Below are 18,289 nucleotides of genomic sequence, written 5' to 3' on the forward strand. Positions count from 1 at the left end.
GTTTTATTACATTGTGACATGTATCTGCAGGCTGATACCTCAGCTACAGTGCAGCTCCAAAGGACGACCATTTTCATGAAATGGCCCCTTTCTTCTTTATTTTGCCATTTCTTGTTAGTTTCTTCTGGGCTTCTGTTCTGTTTGCATCAGGTTTCAGTCCTTTGTGTGAATTGCCTTTGGCGGGCTTCAGCCCTGAAACCTGCCCATGCTCCAGTGTGTCTGGAAAGGCAGGAAGTGAGGGAGGGTCCTGAAACTTTCCTGTCCTTTGTCTCTAGGTGTGCCTGAGTGAAACTGTTAGGGCGAATTCTCAGGAATGTGATAATTCCCTTCTACCTTAGAGACCCCCAGCACTTTTGATTTGTAACCTGGCGACAGTGAGACACCTTTTCCCGCTCCCTCATATATTTTTTTCTGTGATTTGAACTTTTTATTTTTGTTTGTGGAGTCAGACAAACTCCATAGAAATCATCTTTACATTGTGGCACACAGCACCTTTAGTGCAGTGCCACAGGGAAGTCTTCCAGATTTCCCAAAGGTTTAAATACCTTCTCTTGGTAAAACTACTGTTTCCAAGAGCAGTGAAGTGACATTCACTTTACTTATATTTTGTAAATTTCTAGACCCAACACACGCTATCTTACAAGAGGGTGCTGGAGGGGTTACTTGGTATCCCCTTTGTCTAGTTTCTCATGTAACATTTTTATGTTGCCCTTTCTACAATTAATGGCTGGTCGCAGTGGTTTACTGTTTACTACCATTGTGTGTTTTTACCGTGGGCTGCGTTCGCAGCTTTAGTAAGGTACCCATGGGTGCCCATTTTGTCAAAATGTCCCTGGTCGTCTTTATTTCGCCAGTTCTTGTTGGAAAGGTCCTTCTTAAGATTTACTCTGTACCAAACCAGGTTTGGTCCCTTAGTTTGTTTAGTCTTTGGCGGGATTCACGAGTGAAGCCCACCTCTGTCTCCAGGGTGTCTGGCAAGGGCAGGAAGTGAGGGAGGTGCCCGAAAATCTCTGTGCTTAATCCCCTTGGTTGCAGGAATGCACCCAAAGGTGATTGGGTGGCTGGCTACCATTGGAGGATAGCCACCCTGCTAATTGACGGGCTGGAATTAATGGGAGAAATCTGTATAAAAGTCAATGCTTTTTGGCTTGAAAGTCGACCAGTGGACGAAGGAATCCGAAGAAGAACTTGGAAGAGACACCTGCTGCAACAGGTGGACTATTGGTGGACTATTGGTTTGCCCGGGGAAGCCCTGCTGCTGTGCTGAAGCTCCGAATTCACCTCGACTAGAGAAGCCCTGCAAGGACGACTGGGTTAGTGGAACCAAATCAACCCCAAAGTGTACTCGTTTGGACATGCTCTCGGAGCTGGCTGTACTTCTGGTGCTGTTACCGAAGTGCCAGGGAGAGGAACACCAGATTGAGTGCATCGCTTTTAAGTTGGACCCGAGCTTGTGGAAGATCCTCGGACTCCCAGGAAGCCTGACCAAGCCTGAGCCACCTCAATAGCTTCCTCACCTCAACAGAGTGTTGGACCAGCTCCAGGGAGTCTCCACGCAGCGCAACATTTTGCAGTGTTGCTGCCTGCTGCAGAGCAGGACAGCCCAGGCATCCACCCAGGTAATGGGTTCACAGGTACGGCCCACGCAGGGACCCATGAGCGCTGCCACTGCTGCCAGCCTGCTGTGCACATCCAGCGAAAACATTTCAGAGACAACAGCAGAAAAAAATATATATATTTTTTTCTCCAAACCGGCCTTCGGGGACTCACCTGCATAAATAGGATTTCAGCCCGGCCGATGGGCTAATCCGACCCTGCCTACAAGAAGTGCTTCAGCTCAACTAGACTTTTGTTAACTTAACATTGACTGGCCTGGCTCCCTGAAAGACTCTTCTTACCTCTGACTTTGTGTTTTACCTTTCCTCCAGGAAAGGGTTGATTTACTTTGTATTGGGGGTTCAAAAGTACTTACCTGCTTCAGAATATTTGTGACCTTTTGGTTTTCTTCTTAAACCCTTTGCTTTGACACCAATCTCATTAGTGCTCTAAATGTACCAGTGATATATTAATGTCCACAGTGTCCTAACTATTGAAGTCGCCTGAGGGCATGGGATGTGTCTGTGTGCCATCCCAAGTGGGTACTTGCTGATTTAGAGAAACAAGTGTGTATTTTGGAGTGAATTTGTGTTACTGTTATATTGCCCCTTCTGAAGAAGGCTCATTCAACTGACTGAAATTAATAATTGTTTAGTCAGGAAACCTTGTGTGGAAGAGTTTATTTGAATACTTGTCGCTGTGAATCTTTGTGTAACCCCCCTACTGGTCACATTGACCCCTCTTGAGATAAGCCTGGCTGCTCAGCCACACTACCAACCTGAGTAGTTGAGAATTATACGAAAAGTTCGGTTCCTATTGCCAGGAGGTCATGGTTGTTGTAGTGCACCTCTACTGCTCCAAATCTTGCCCAACACTGGTGGCAGGCAGTGAGGATCTATTGTAGAGTTGTTACACTAAGTATTTGCTTTGCTCTTGTTCAACTAAAACCTTCACAAGGCTAAGTTCCACTAGAACAGCAATTGTAACATGCCAAACATGGGTAACTTCAGTCAGGAAGCCCTGATCGTTTTAACAGTAGAACTGAAGGAAATGTGTAAAATCGGGAATCTCCCTGTTAAAGGAAAGAAACATGAATTGATTGCAAGCTTGTTGAATCACCAAAGTATGGGTTGTAGGCCTGGCACACCTACTAACCCAGGGAATGTGGAAATTGATAATGAGTATGATAATTCAGAGTCTAACTCTACTGTCTTAGAGTCAGAAGAGGGAGAGGAGTCCCAGTATGGGAGCCCCTCTTTGCCTCAGCAGGCCCTTTGCCTCAACCTTTAGCCACTGGGACCCCACAAGGTCCATCACTGAGTGCAGAATATGTGTCTCTTGATAAAATGAGACCTGAATTGGAATTTAGAAGGTTACAGGGCCAAGCGGAGGCCAACCATCAGGACATCAAACTCAGGGAGTTAGAAATGCAACATACTCTTGAAATGAAGAAATTGTCTCTTGAAAATATTTCCCTCCCAGAGTCCTCTAGGTCTTCCAGTCCAAAGATGCCTCGCCTGCCCAAAGAAGTAGTGAGTATGTATGATGTGAGATTTGATATTTTGGTTTGGTTGGGTGCTTTTGAATAAAATCATGGGATTCAGGATCTCACAGGGAATCAGTTGATTCCTTGGCTTTTGTCTAGGCTCCCCCAGGTTGCAATTGATGCTGTAATGGAGGTGGGGAAACTTGAGAGATAGGAGTATGAAAATGTGAAGATAGCTTTGATAGCTAGATTTGGGAAACTCCTTCCCAGTACCCTAAGAGGCTTAGGACCCTCAAAGACTTATGGTGCCCTTTGGGGTACCTGGGTGTGCGAATGTTTGAAAACGTAGATGGTTGGGTTAAGGGTTACAGAGTGCACTCATTTGAAGGAATGAGAAATCTGTTTTCGTAGGAATCTATTTTTGATGCCTGCTCTCCTGAGCAGAGACAGCACTTGGCTGACTCAAAAGAGATTGATCCCAAGAAGTAGCCAACAGGGCCACTCACAAGGATTCTAGGACCACTCGCAAAAAGGATAAAGGGAAGCAGCACAAGAAAGATGACAAAGAGAATTCTAAATCCTCCCACAAGAGGGCCACAAACATAAGAATGGTAAGCCATTTGGGAAACCAGGTCAGTCTAGTGAAACCTCTAGTGTTAAACCAGAGGGAGGTCTGAATAAGCCCCCACTTGTCAAAACATGTGGAAAAAGTTATGCTTGTGGGTCAACTGACCATGTGAAAGGGGATCCCAGATACAAGGGTAAACCTTCAGGGGGTCCACACTGCCTCCTTTGCCTTCATCCCTGAGCGAGAAGTTCATATGGCACATGGAAACTTTCAACTATTGGCTGAAGACCCCATTGGAGTCACCGCCAGTGTTTCTTTAGTGTCCATGGGTCTTTGTGAACAACAGAATGTAGATGTGTATAACTCTATCCCAGATAACACAAAAGAATATTACAAGGACAGTGCACTTGTGAATGGTCAGGAAACCCATGCCATTAGAGACGCTGGGGCTAGCATTACTGTGGTGGATGAAACCTTTTTCAAACATGAGGATGTTGCTAAGGCACCCAAATGCCCCACTAAGCTTGCTTGAGGCCCTGTCCAGATGGTTCCAATACTACTAGCTCTCATCCAGTGTAACAATATGACAGTAAGAATACCCCTCAGTGTACAGAATGAGGTGCCTGGGAGAGTCCTTTTGGGGAATTACTTAAAAGCTCTTGGAGTTGTATCAAGCTCCCCCAGACCTCCCAGTACGAGGAATCAGGAGCAAACTAGACTGGCCAGAGAGCGAACTTTGGATGCCTCTCAATGGGTAGTTACAGAAGAACCTATAACTGCCAGTCCACAGGAAGAACTACCTTCTTATTCTAGGAACAAGAAAGAGACACCTGGGAAACCCAAGGTCTCCGGAAAGAAGAAAGGTGTCTCCCATGTTCATAAGACAAGGACATCCCGTAGAGGACAGTCCAAGGTCACACCTGTGACCCCTCCACCGGCTGAGTGGGAGGACCAACCAGAGGTTGGTGAATCAGCTACTGGTGGAACAGAGCTGGAAGAAGTCCTTCCCCCTGTTGGAGATCTGGATCCTAAAGACCATACTGAGCTGCAGGCTTTGCTTGCAGAAGGTGCCCCTTGTAGGGCAGACTTGAGCAGAGGTCATAGTGTCCTACTCTTGAAGGACTTTGCCAACAGGCAGCTTCCCAGCTGGAAGGGCAAGAGCCAGGGAAGCATAGGCTGCACTGGGAGGATGACCTCCTTTACAGTGAGCCTAGTGAGTCTACCCCAGGGGACTAACTATAGAAGACTTGTAGTGCCTCAGGAGGTGAGACCCCAGTTTCTACAGTTAGCCCATGAGATTCCTTTAGCTGGTCACTTGTAAGACCAAGGAAAGGATTGCTCTATATTTCTACTGGCCAAAGATGGGGTCTGATGCAGATACATTGTGTAGAAGCTGTCACACTTATCAGACATCTGGCAAGAGTAGAGCCAAGAATGTGGCACCTTTGGTGCCTCTCCCAGTGGTGGGAGCTCCTTTTGAGAGGGTAGGGATTGACATTGCTGGTCCCTTAGACCCTCCCACATCTTCAGGCAACCAATGTATATTGGTTGTGGTAGACCATGCTACCAGATATCCTGAAGCCATACCTTTGAGGACTGTTACTGCTCAGGCAGTGGCTAAGTCCCTCCTTGGTATTTTTACCTGGGTAGGTTTTCCTAAAGAGGTTAACTCTGGGCGAACAGTTGTGTGTCCCACTACATTCAGGCCATGTGGAAAAACTGTGGAGTGATCTACAAGTTCTCAACAGCCTACCATCCCCAAACGAATGGGTTGGTAGAGAGGTTTGATAGAACAATGAAGAGCATGATTGGTGCTTTATAAGAACCCCTTAGAAAAAAGTGGGACCTTCTGCTGCCATGCCTTCTCTTTGCTTATAGAGACGTCCCTCAGGAAGGGGTTGGATTCAGCACCTTTGAGCTCCTCTATGGTCATCCGGTTAGATGTCCTTTAGACCTAATCAAGGAAGGGTTGGAGAGTGCTCCTTTCCACAAGCCAGTGAGAGTCACTGACTATGTGCTAGGTCTCCGAAGGAGAATGACACACATGACAGAAGCTTCATTTAACTTGAAAGCAGGTCAGGCTCTGGTTAAACATTGGCATGACTAGAAGGCCAACATGGTTGAGTTTACTGAAGACCAGCTAGTTCTAGTTATGGCACCTATAAGGCAGAGGGCCTTAGAGGACAAATGGATTGGACCCTTCAAGGTTGTGCGCAAACTTGGAGAGGTCAATTATTTGGCGGATTTGGGCAATCCCAAGGAGGCCTCCAACGTCTTTCACACCAACTGCCTAAAGGTCTGTGGGCCTCCTTACAAGTTTGCTGGTCCGGTAACAATGGTACCGGTAAGCCTGCCTGTACCGTTGTTACCGGACCGGCAAACTACGAGTTCTGCTCGCGGGTGCCTTCCCGCCTGCCAGGTCTGACCTGGCGGGCATACAGGCACCCGCGAGCAGAGCATGTTGCATGCACCGGCACCATTCACGAATGGTGCCGGTGCATCCGACCTCCCCATTCCCATTGAGCCCGATGGGGCTCCAATGGGAATGGGGAGCATTTTATTCCAGCGCCCGCGAATGGGCAATTACCGGGTACGGCAGGGCCGTAATGACCCGGTAATTGCCCATTCGCGTGTGCCGGAAATATTTGCAAGTTTGGCAGCAGCCTGCCGGATTTACCGGCAAGTCCACTGTCAAACTTGTAATGAGGCCCAATGTCTCTAGAACAGAACTAACAGCTTTGCTCTTGGCCCCTGATCAAGAGGAGTAGGAGAGTGAGCCTCTACCTGACCTCCTCAGAGGACAACTCTTTAATATCTCTTCTGATCGCCCTCTGGAACAACGGGACGAGTGCAAAATTCTGTTAGATCAGTTTGCCCTTCTGTTTTCACTGACACCAGGCTTGACCCCTTGGGGCAAGCATGATATTCTCACTGATGACCGTCTCCCTGTCAGAAGCGGGGGTTACAGAATTAAGAACCCACATTAATGAAGAGGTCAAGAAGATGCTTGATTCTGGGGGTAATGGAGCCATCTACAAGTCCATGGGCTAGTCCAGTTGTACTAGTGCCAACGGCAGGATCCAAGGAGTTGAGATTCTGTGTGGACTATAGAGCTCTTAATGCAGTCACCACGACTGTTGCCCATCGTTTACCTAGGACAGATAAGCTGGTGGACAAACTTGGTTCAGCCAAGTTCCTCAGTACATTTGACCGAACATCAGGCTATTGGCAAATAGCTCTGACAGACCATGCCAAGGAGAAAACTGCATTTTCAACTCCAGGAGGCTTCTACCAGTTTAAGGTTATGCCTTTTGGACTAAAGAATGCACCTGCTACATTCCAAAGGATGGTGAATCATGTTCTGAATGGGATGGAGGACTTCTGCATGGCATACTTGGATGACATTGCAGTGTTCAGCCCTACTTGGAAAGAACATCTTGACCACCTTGGAAATGTTTTGAGGCTCTTGAGCAGGCCCATCTAACCATAAAGGCAAGAAAATGTCAAATTGGTTAGAGTAAAGTGACCCATCTTGGACATGAGGTGGGAGGAGTTGAAATAAGGCCATGGCCTAGCAAAGTACCGGCTGTACAAGACTGGGCCACCCCTACTACTCAAACCCAAGTGAGCCTTTCTAGCTGTCACAGGTTACTATAGGTACTTCATTGAGAACTATGGGACCATAGTTTCTCCCCTGAATGTGATCTCCTCACCCAAATTCCCCAAGAAGGTCAGGTGGAATGAGGAGTGCACTAAGGCATTTCTTAAGAAAGCCCTTTGTCATGCTCCAGTCTTGAGAGCTCCTGACTACAACCAATCCTTTATTGTACAAACTGAGGCTTCCAATACAGGTATAGGTGCAGTTCTGAGTGAGCTGGATGAGAAAGGCAGGGAACACCCAATCTGCTTCATCAGTCGAAAACTGAAGGAACCTGAAACAAGATGGGCAACCATAGAACGTGAATGTTTTGCTATTGTGTGGTCTTTGAAGATGTTTAGACCATACTTGTATGGATCTACTTTTGTAATTCAAACAGACCACCAACCCTTGAGATGGTTAATGTAGATGATGGGGGAAAATCCTAAATTGTTACGATGGTCAATCAGCCTTCAGGGGTTTGATTTTACCATTGAACACAGGTCAGGGTGTAATCACCAAAATGCTGATGGTCTCTCCAGAAAGTATGACCGACTGGAGTAAGGAGATATCCAGGGGTGGATTAAATCCTCCTGTCCCTTAGTCTGGGGGGGTACGAGTGTTGGGGAGAATTTTCAGAAATGTGCTAATTCCTCTCTACCTTAGAGACCCCTAGCACATTTGCTGGGCTTTAGGACTTTTAATTTTTAACCTGGAAAGAGTGAGACCCTTTTTCTCACTCTCTCGTATTTTTATTTGAACACTTTCTTTTGGTTTCTCTTCCAAGTTCTTTCTTTGGTTCCTTCGTCCAGTGGTTGACGCTCCTTCCTTGCAAAAGACCTCGCATTTTGTGCAGGTCGTTACCATTCATTCGCAGTCTAGCTGTCATTCACACAGCAGGGTGGCTGTCCTCCAAGGACAGCCATCCAATCACCTCTGAGTGCATTCCTGTAACCAAGGAGACTAAGCACAGGGAGTTTCAGGCACCTCCCTCGCTTCCTGCCCTTCCAGACATGCTGGAGCCAGAGGTGGGTTTCAGCGCTGAAGCCCAGACAAAACAAAGGGACCAAACCTAGTTTGGCGCGTAGAGACCCAAGAAAGACCTCACAAGCAAGAAATGGTGAAAAAAGAAGACCGGGTCATTTTGGCAAATGCATGGGTTGCAATACTGCAGCTGAGGATTCAGTCTGTGGTGAAAACGCACAATGGTAGGAAAATTAAACCACTGCCACCAGCCATTATTGTAGTGATGGTAACCTAAAAAATGTTGCATGAGTAAGTAGACAAAGGGGCTAGTAAGTAGCCCCCCAGCACTCGACATAAGATGGTGTACGCTGGGTCTACATAGAGAAAAAGGTAAGTAAAGTCAATTTCACTTTACTGCTCTTGGAAACAGTTTATCCAAGAGAAGGTATTTAAACCTTATGAGAAATCCAAGGGACTTCTCCGTGACACTGCACTGAAGGTTCTGTGTGTCACAGTTCAAAAGGTGATGCCTATGGAGTTTTTCAGACTCCACAACCAAAAAAAACAGTCCAAATCAGATCATAAATACATGAGTGAGTGAGGAAAAAGGTCTCTCACTCACTCCAGGATAAACATTAAGTCCTAAAGTCCAGCAAAAGAGCTTGGGGTCTCTAGGGTTGATGGAAATTAGCACAGAATCGAGCATTCTCCCTAACAGTGGTACAGCTTTATACTAAGAGTGGAGTTGTGTACTGCCTCAGTTGAATGATTTTACTAAGTCCTGGACTTCAGATAAACAGTCCTAACCTTGGCACTGTTCAGCTAAAGCATTTAAAAGTTAAAAGGGAAACATTGTTTCCCAGTACTGATAGTCTGAAGGACTGGTCAGATTCCCCATAACAAATGAGTAAAAGGCAGTGAAAGTGAAGCTGTAGGCTTTACTTCCCCTCGAGTCAGAAAGGGTTAAACAAAACAAAAGGTTTGGTGGCCCATAGCAACTATGGAGGGGAAGTTGCAGAAAGACCATCTTTCCTAACAAGATGTTAAAAGGAACAGCATTTACAAAAGAACAAAGCCCAATCCCTGTCTAACGCACAGGGGCGCAGTGCTGTAACAATGTCTGCCCGCATTGACTAGCGTCCCAGTTCGTGTCATGGGGCCGTGCTGTTGCAAGTTCCCAAGTAAGTATTGGGGTATTGGTAAGAATGATGGAAATAGGTTTCAGAGTTTGTTTGCAAAGCTCTGGGGTGATACAAAGTGGTACAATTCAGATACAAGCAGGCACTTGCGGTGCGGACAGCAAATGTGGCACTCAACTACTACCATCCCCCTGTGGGGTAGGGTTTGCTCTGGCTTCTGCTCTGCCAGGTCTGTTTACTGCCCTTTTCACAGTTGGCAAAAGAAAGTTAAAAACGACTTCAGATTTTTCTCTTTGCCTCTGTTTCACTCTTATAATTTCTTATTAGACTCACATGTCTCTTTCCCACAGCTTTCGCCCGGTGCCCCTGGAGCAGACCTATGTGGGGATCACAGAAAAGAAAGCCATCAAACGTTTCCAAATTATGAATGAGATTGTCTACGAGAAGATCATGGAGCATGCCGGCAAGAACCAGGTGAAATGTACATCTAACCTCATTCGGATTGTCAAATTCTTAATGTAAGATTTGAAGCACCTTGTGTATGCAATTTAGAGCCTGTTGTGGAGATTCTCCTGTGGTGAGGGTCATCCGGTATATATTCCTAACTAGGGTACTACAAATGATTCCCCAAAGTTCACCATGCTCTCTAAGAGTTTTGTGGCAGAGCAGCTCAAAGGAGGTGACGTGGGCTTTTTAACGGGTGCACTTTGCACTTTTCGTTCCACACCATATATGAGAGCTTCCACACACTACGTTTTAATTCAAAATATAATAGTCATCAAGGAAAGGGAAAAGGAAAGAGATAAACAATGCACTAATAGGTTAAGTGTTAAGACAGTTTTTCTAAAGTCAAACTAAGTGTTTGGGAGAATTCGCATAACTGTGCTAATTCCCTCTTCCGTAGAGACCAGACCCCCAGCAACTTTGCTGGATTTTGAGGACTTGATTTCTTTACCTTGAGTCATTTATTTTAATGTGATTTTGTACACTGTTTTTTTGGTTAGGGAGCCTGACAAACTCCATAGGCATCATCTTTTACACTGTCACACAGCACCTTCAGTGTAGTGGCACAGTGAAGTCTTTCAGATTTCACAAAGGTTTAAATACCTTCTCTGGGCTAAACTACTGTTTCCCAGAGCTGTAAAGTGAATTTGACTTTACATACATTTGTAGCTTTCTAGACATAGCACACACTGTCTTACAATAGGATGCTGGAGGGGTTAGAAGGTATCCCCTTTGTCTAGCTTCTCATGTACATTTTTTTTGTTAACTGTTCTTAGATGAATGGCTGGTGGCAGTGGTTTAGTTTTGACTACCGTGGTGTGCATTTACCACGGGGTGCCTCTGCAGTAAAGCACCCAAGGGTGCCATTTTTGTCCAAATGGCCCCGGTCTTCTTTTTTCGCCATTTCTTTGTGGAAAGGTCCTTCTTGAGATTTACTCTGCGTGCCAAACCAGGTTTGGTCCCATTGTTCGCTTTGCCTTTGGCGTGATTCACGTGTGAAGCCCGCCTCTGGCTCCAGGGTGTCTGGGGGTGGGCCGGAAGTGAGGGAGGTGCCTGAAACTCCATGTGCTTAGTCTCCTGGGAGACCCAAATGCACTCTGTAGTGATTGGCCGGCTGGCTGTCCGGCAAGGACAAGCCACCCTGCTCAGTGAGAGACAGCTAGGCTGGAATGAACATGAGAGAACTGAATAAAAGGGGAGGCTTTTGGCTTGCAAGGCAGTCAACCACTGGACGAAGGAACCGAAGAACTGAAGAGGACGCTGCTGCAACTCCTGGACCGTTGGTTTGCCCGGGGAAGCCCTGCTGCTGTGCTGAAACTCCAAATTCGTATCGACAGAGAAGCCCCTGCAAGGACGACTTCTCCCCTTGAGTTGGTGGGACCAATCAACTCCAAAGTAAGCCACCTGGACATTCTCTCGGAGCTGGTTGTATTTCCAGAGTTGCTGCTGTAAACCGAAATGCCAGGGAGAGGAACACCAGTTTGCGTGCGTTGCTTTTAAGTCGGCCAAGAACCCCAGAAAGATCCTGTGGACTCCCAGGAAGCAGACTGACCGATCATGAGCAGCCTCAACAGAGTGCTGGACCCCAGAAGCAAGGAAAGTCCATCTTGATAGCCAGGAACCACAGTGTTGCTATTTGCGGTAGTCACGAGGAGCTGAAACACCTAAGTGCCACTAGTTTGAAGATTGCCAATTAGGAGCGGTGACCGTCCCATGTCAGTGCAGTAGTCCCCTGAAATCCTCCCTCTTGTCCCCACGACTGAGTCCAGGTACAGTGAGATCTGCAGAGCTACACAGGAACAGAAGTCACCTGCTACACTTTTCTATTTTTTTTTTTTTTATGAGCTTGACATGTCAACAGAAGAGTGAACGGTATACAGTAATCAGCCGATACAAATTTGTCATAAGCAATTGGAGTGCTGTCTTTGTAAGCATGCGCGGAGGTGAGCACATCACATATCTCTGGTTTTTACATATGAAAACAAAAATATCTATCTAGTTCAAGTAGCAGCATGGATATGGGATGAGGGAGTTCAGTCGATTCATCGTCCTCATTGGCTGAGATAGAAGAAACATAGGAGCAAAACAGGGACCAGATGTTCCTAGTTTGGACATTGGCGGCTGTAGGCTCGACCCGGCCTCTTATGTGTCCGAGGCCCAGGTCACGGCATTAAACCACTGTGAATGCGTAGGCGCCCCAGGACGGAGCAAGCATAGCAAGACACAAAGTACTGCAAGGAGAATGCAAAGCCCTGCCAACTTTTTGGAGTCCCGGGCAAGGCCCGGAAGTTCATTGAAGAGACATTTCAGTGGGGATGCGGAAGACGCATTTCAGTGGGGACGCGTGATAGTGTAGTCAAGGATATCAGACATCGTGCAACAGATCTGCTCCCAGAATTGAGCCAGTGCGGGCAGGACCAAATCATGTGTATGAATGTTGCATCTCCGGATCCACATCTAGCGTACCTAGCGGGTGGTCCTGAGAGATGCGCTGCAGTCTAATCTGGGTGTAGTGGTATCTATGCAAAACTTTAAATTGGATTAGTTTAAACTGGGAGTTAAATGATAAATTACGGATAGGAGCACATAAACAATTCCAGCGCTGTTCTGTCATTTCAGCTCCTGAATCCTCCACCCATGAGCGTTTCAGTTTATCAAACGATAGAATAGCCCTAGCCTGGAGAAGGATGTACATCCTGGAAACTTTCCCTCCGGAAGCGCTGGCATTTAAAATTTCAGCGAGTATTGGGTCATCCGGGGGAATAGTGGGGAAGTTTAGGTATCTCTTCTTCAGGAGTTGGCGAAGTCATGAGTATTGACGCCATGAAGAAGGCTACTGCCGTAGGGCTTCAGGTAGGTCCGGCCGTTCCAAGAAGTTACCTTGGTCGAAGATATCTTTAATAGTTTCAAAGCCTGCAGTGGTCCAATGGCGTACCGCAGTCTGAGGAACACAGGGAGCTTCCAGAAGTAAATTCCAGAGAGGTAGGCCAAGGAAGGGACGGGAAGCTCTGGGTAACTGCCATATTTTAAATGGAGCCAGGGACGTAGTGCCTACAGGGTCCTGCGGGTCAGTTCTTTGACGAAGGGGAGAGAGAACCAAGGATCTAATATCCCGCCCTCAACCGCCAGACGCTCAAGCCTAGTATGTGTGGGATGATTCGTAGTGTTAAACCACTGTGACCCGAATTGCACCCAACCGATATCTACCAAAGTTGGGAGCACTGAGACCACCATTATCCATAGGAGTAGTTAATGTAGCAAGTTTGAGGCGAACCGCCCCAGAGTGCCACAAGAATATGTTGATTGTGCGGTCTAGTGTTGGAAAGAAGTCATTTCCAGGCCACAGGGGTATGTTGAGGAATCATATAGAAGTTGGAGTATGATCATTTTTAAGATACTGATTTTACCCGCCAGAGAAATTGGGAGTTTCGGCCAGCCAGAGCATTTCCTGGTGAGTGTGGTGAGATACTTTTGATAGTTAGCCTTGAATACTAAAGTGGGCTGGCAGGCGACCACTACCCCGAGGTAAGTAATTTCGGTTTGTGACCAGGCGAATCCAAGAGCGGGGTCGGGAAGGTGAACCCTGGCCTCAGTAAGTGGGAATGAGGACGATTTGGAGCAGTTCACCCTGAGTCGTGATATCTGTCCAAAGCGGGTGACATCTTCCAGGATAGGAGCGAGGTTGTCCGCTGGTGACCGAATAAAGAGTAGAGCGTCATCCGCATATAGGGAAACAATGTCCGGTGGCCCAGACAGTCTTAGACCCCTGTGAGCATGAATGTGACGCATCCTGTCTGACCGAGGGCTCCATGGGTATGCAAAGATTAATGGAGAAAAGGGACAGCCCTGTCTCGTGCCCCTGGATATGTGAAAGAGAGGTGAGCATCTGTCTTCAGTGCAGACCCTGGCCATCGGTTCGGAGTAGAGCAGTTTGACCCAGGACCGAAAACGGGGCCCAAAATTACATTTCTCAAGGACTCGTCAGAGGGAGCTCTGTGACAGTCAAATGCCTTCTGCATGTCCAGTATAGCCACCACTGCCTGAGTACTCGGATCAATTTGACTGATAATATTAAACAGACACTGCAAATTAAGGGAGGTGGACCGTCCTGGGATGAATCCCGCCTGATCTGGGTGAATGATGTAGGGATGTATGGGGCTAATCACAGGGCTAATATTTTAGCATAGATCTTGGCATCAGTTAATCCGAGAAAGGGGGCGGTACGATCCCCATTGAGTGGGAGGTTTGCCAGGTTTGAGTAAGACGGTTATTATGGCCTCCCGAAAGGGGTGTGGGGGGGTAATGTACCCACTTCGCAGGATTCCTCGCATAGTGTTAGAAGGTGGGGGATCAGGCGAGATTTATATTGCTTGTAAAATTCAACCGGGAGGTCGTCCCTCTGGATCAGGATCATGACTCCCCGATTTTTGAGTAGAATAGTCTATGTAGTATCTCTGAGGGACCCATACCTTAGCAAATCTCACACCCCTCCGTACGTTCATGGGTTTCTTGCAGAAAAAGTAATTTCACACCCTGGCGCTCAACATACAATTGTAAATTTTGCATCATCTTGTAATTACCCAATCCCTGTACATTCCAACTCATACAGACCAGGTTGTTATCGACCATTTAAGTAGACAAGAAACATGAATATTACAAGGTATGCAATAAGCATCCGGGAGTCCGGATCTGAGACATAGTAACCATAACTTCTGCCGGCAGTCACTGATTCCACTTCTTTCCTGCATGTCAAGCATTTTCCAACATAACTCCCTTCCCTCCCACCCACAACCCTCTCCCAAACAGAGGAATGAGAACCCGACCCTTATCCAACATAACCAAAAACAGCGGCATCAATGCCTGGGGGCCTGTGCATTGACCCTGAGCGGCAATGCTTCAGGAAGTGGGAACATCTTAAGGATTTTCATGGTACTTAACATCGAAGGTAACTGAGACAGGTGGTCAAACCATAACAATAGTCTACAATCATAACAGGAATAAGAAATCGGAACAGTAGGAGGATGCACTGTAGGATCTCCGGCCCCCCAAGGTCAGAGGAACACTTAGATCTGACATATCTTACTCAATAGCTGACAGTGTGACTGCAGTCATAGAAATAGGTATAATCAACCGGGAAAATGTTCATCAAAGAATTTGGAGGCCTCTTCCAGAATAATGAAGAAGAAAACTTGATTTGAGTGTTCGATCCGGAGCTTAGCTGGATACAATATTGAGTATTTAACCCCCAATTCTCGTAATCTTTTCTTGGCCGCGAGGAAGGTTTTGCATTCCCGTTGGACTGACAATGAAAAGTCGGGGTACAAGTGGATTCTGGAGGAGCCTAGAAAGAGTTCACCTTTAGATCTCGCTTTCCTAAGTAATGCATCACGGTTATTTAAAACTCTTGCTATGACAGGGCGCGGAGGTGCACCCGACTTTGGTTTCGCTGTCAGGGGGCGATGGGCCCTCTCTATCGCAAATTGTGGGAAGAGCTTCGGGGAATCGAGCAGTTTCAGAAGAGTACGTTCAATATATTCCTCCATGGTGCTTTCATTTCTATCCTCGAACCCCAATAATGCAGAGAATATTGAGCCTTCAGTGCGATTCAAGATCCTCATTCTTCTTAGCAACATCGAGCACCTGCATGGAAAGTGTGGAGACCTCCGCACGAAGGGCAGCTATGTTGTCTTCTGCAACCCCCGCCCTTGACTCGGCCTCCGAGATCCACTGTCCGTTTTTTCCATGTAGGCTTTAATTGATGATATGGTGCCATTTATATTAAGCTTGGAGTGAAGAGCGGTGAACCCTTCACGCATAAATTCCATCATTGACTGTGACTCAGTGGATTCAGGAGGTACTGACGTGGTAGACTCAGATCCTGAAGCGACTTCAGTTGACTTAGCCCGGACTTTGGCGAACATGTTGATGGATTTCTTTTTTGTTGGCTCCCTTTGTCATGGTCTCAGTAGGGTCCCCAGTCATTGATCGAATACAGGAGAAGTAGAGGTGATTCCACGCGGCAGGTGCTTGCCCTCACCAAAGATCAGTGCCCACGCAGGTGGTCTGGTACGTATATCTGGCATCCAGTGGGTTTTGGGCAGTGTCAGTCCCTAGCCTTTGCAAGTGGACCCGGCCTGGGGCCAAGGACTACGTCGTAGCGGATCCTCGGACGGGGTTTCAGGGCCCCGATGGCCTTGTACGTGGACCACAGATGCGAGTTCAGAGCCAAGAGTCTGGAAGGGGTGTTTGCTGTGTTCCCCAGAGCCAGAAGTTATGATCGGGAGTGAGCCCAGAGTGGTAATGCAGCCTTTGAGTGATGGGGGTGGTTCAGGTGGGCTTGCATCCCGTTGGATGGACCTTGAGATATATATTAGGTGGTCCACCTACCAGTAGACACTGGTCAAGTTCACAAGCGTATGTATCCAGATCCGTGAGGAAACTTGATGTGGCTTGCTCTGCCGTCAGGTGCCCTGAGCAGGCACAGTCCCACACAGTAGGTTCTGCCTCAACCCGGTTAGTCCATATGCAGTGGGCCACAGTCACTGGGTGAGCATTTAAGGGCCTGGGCAAGCCGCTGAGTATCCCCCTGTGAAGCTTAGCTGGATGGCCTCTACAGGGACTGGGAGTAATTGGAGTCCCTCCAGGTGGTGTAATAGCTCAAGTCTTATTTTTCGCCCTGACAAGCCCCACACAGGACCGACTGGATTGTGCCCTTCGACGTATTGTATAGGGTGCAGCAGTGCCCCAACCATTAGAGTGCCAATGGGTTGGAGATTGTATGCTCCACGCACCCTTTGTTGCTGATAGTAAACAGTAGGGTATGTGGTGGCGTCTGTGCCTCCTTTGTTTAAACAGGTCCCAGTCTTCTTTTATCGCCATTTCTTTGTGGAAAGGTCCTTCTAGAGTTTTGATATGCGTGCCAAACCAGGTTTGGTTCCCTTGTTCTGGCGCCTGAGTGTCTGGGGTGGGAAGGAAGTGAGGGAGGTACCAGAAACTCCCTGTGCTTAGTCTCCTAGGAGACCTAAATGCACTCGGGTATGATTTACTGGCTGACTCTCCGGAAAGGACAGCCACCCTGGTGGGTGAGTGGCAGCTAGGCTGGAATGAATGGGAGAAAACGGTTTAAAAGGGGAGTCTCTTGGACTGGAAAGCAGAGTCGACCACTGGAACGAAAGAACCGAAGACGAGCTGGAAGAGGACGGCTGCTGCAACTACTGGACCGTTGGTTTGCCCGGTGGAGCCCTGCTGCAGGTACAAATCGCCAAGTTCACCTCCACAGAGAAGCCCCTTCACGGACAACTTCTTCCTTTAAGTTGGTGGGGGGACTAATTAACTCGTAAGCCACCTGGATACCATTCTCTTCTATCCTGAATGAGGGTTGTTAGGACAGTTTTTCTGAAGTCCAGCTAAGGGCTTTGTAAAACCATTCAACTGAGACAGTACAAGACTCCACGCTCAGTAACAATTAGTGCAGTAACTTATCTTTTGGTATTCGGTAACCCACCTTTTTATAGAAGCCTGTACTACACAGGTTGGTAGTGTGCCTGAGCAGCCAGGCTTATCTTAAGAGGGGTAATGTGAGCTGTAGAGCTGTACAATGAAATCAATAAATGCAGGTATCGAAGTAAACACTTAAAACTTAAAGTTGTAGTATAAATAAGTATTTATATATACACAAAGATATTTAAAGCATTCTTTAAAAAAGCAGCAACTAATAGTAACATTGATCCCAAGTTAGGATTCAATTAAAAAGAGAAAGCAACAGGTGAGTAGTTCTTTGATATGTTATACATTTTCCAGCACATTGAGTGACGTCATTTGAGGTCAGTAATAACACTTATTTTGTATCACCCTTGCAGTATTGAGTTATAAGGAAGGGAAAGGTTATAGTTGTATCAGAACTGGTATTCTACAAAATAAACTGTTGGATTCTCTCAGAGGGATGCAGGCAGTCTTTTATCCCAGCAATAAGTGTTCAACAATCAAAACCTGTAAGGGAACAAACACTGCCAAAGGCAATAGGTTCAGAAGGGGGCATTGAGCGTGCCAGGACAGCCAAAGTCAATAGGACAGTTCAAAGTTCTGATGCTCTCTTCTTAGAACGTGCTTAATTGTCAGTAGTTCAAATAGCGAAATCATAACTCGAGAGGAGTCGCCTTGAAGAAGCACAAGCTGAAAGGCCAGTGCAAGGGAGCTGATGTCAACTCAGAAGAGGGTAAAATGGCACTCCCCAAGGTAGGAAGCACCCCAAATGGCAAAAGGTTGATGTACCCACAGTACCTGTGAACTGAAGAATGTGTTCCAGAAGGATACCTTCCTGGGGGGCGCTGTTGAGCAGCCAGCAAGATGACCGCCTAGCTCCAGAGCTCTGTGACCCACAAATTACTATCTGC

The 18,289-nt window shown here is 47.0% G+C and overlaps 1 protein-coding gene across 1 annotated transcript in view; it reads left to right on the top strand.

The window, feature by feature from the left end:
- The window catches only part of SNRNP200 (small nuclear ribonucleoprotein U5 subunit 200), a 983,530-nt gene that overhangs the window by 453,704 nt on the left and 511,537 nt on the right, over positions 1-18,289 (top strand). Inside the window, exon 16 of the mRNA XM_069619090.1 lies at positions 9,743-9,866. Within this exon, the coding sequence (XP_069475191.1) occupies positions 9,743-9,866 (124 nt within the window). The remainder of the gene's footprint in view (positions 1-9,742; positions 9,867-18,289) is intronic.

Source organism: Ambystoma mexicanum, chromosome 10, assembly GCF_040938575.1.
Source record: "Ambystoma mexicanum isolate Mex_15411 chromosome 10, UKY_AmexF1_1, whole genome shotgun sequence".
In the NCBI taxonomy this organism is placed as follows: Eukaryota; Metazoa; Chordata; class Amphibia; order Caudata; family Ambystomatidae; genus Ambystoma; species Ambystoma mexicanum.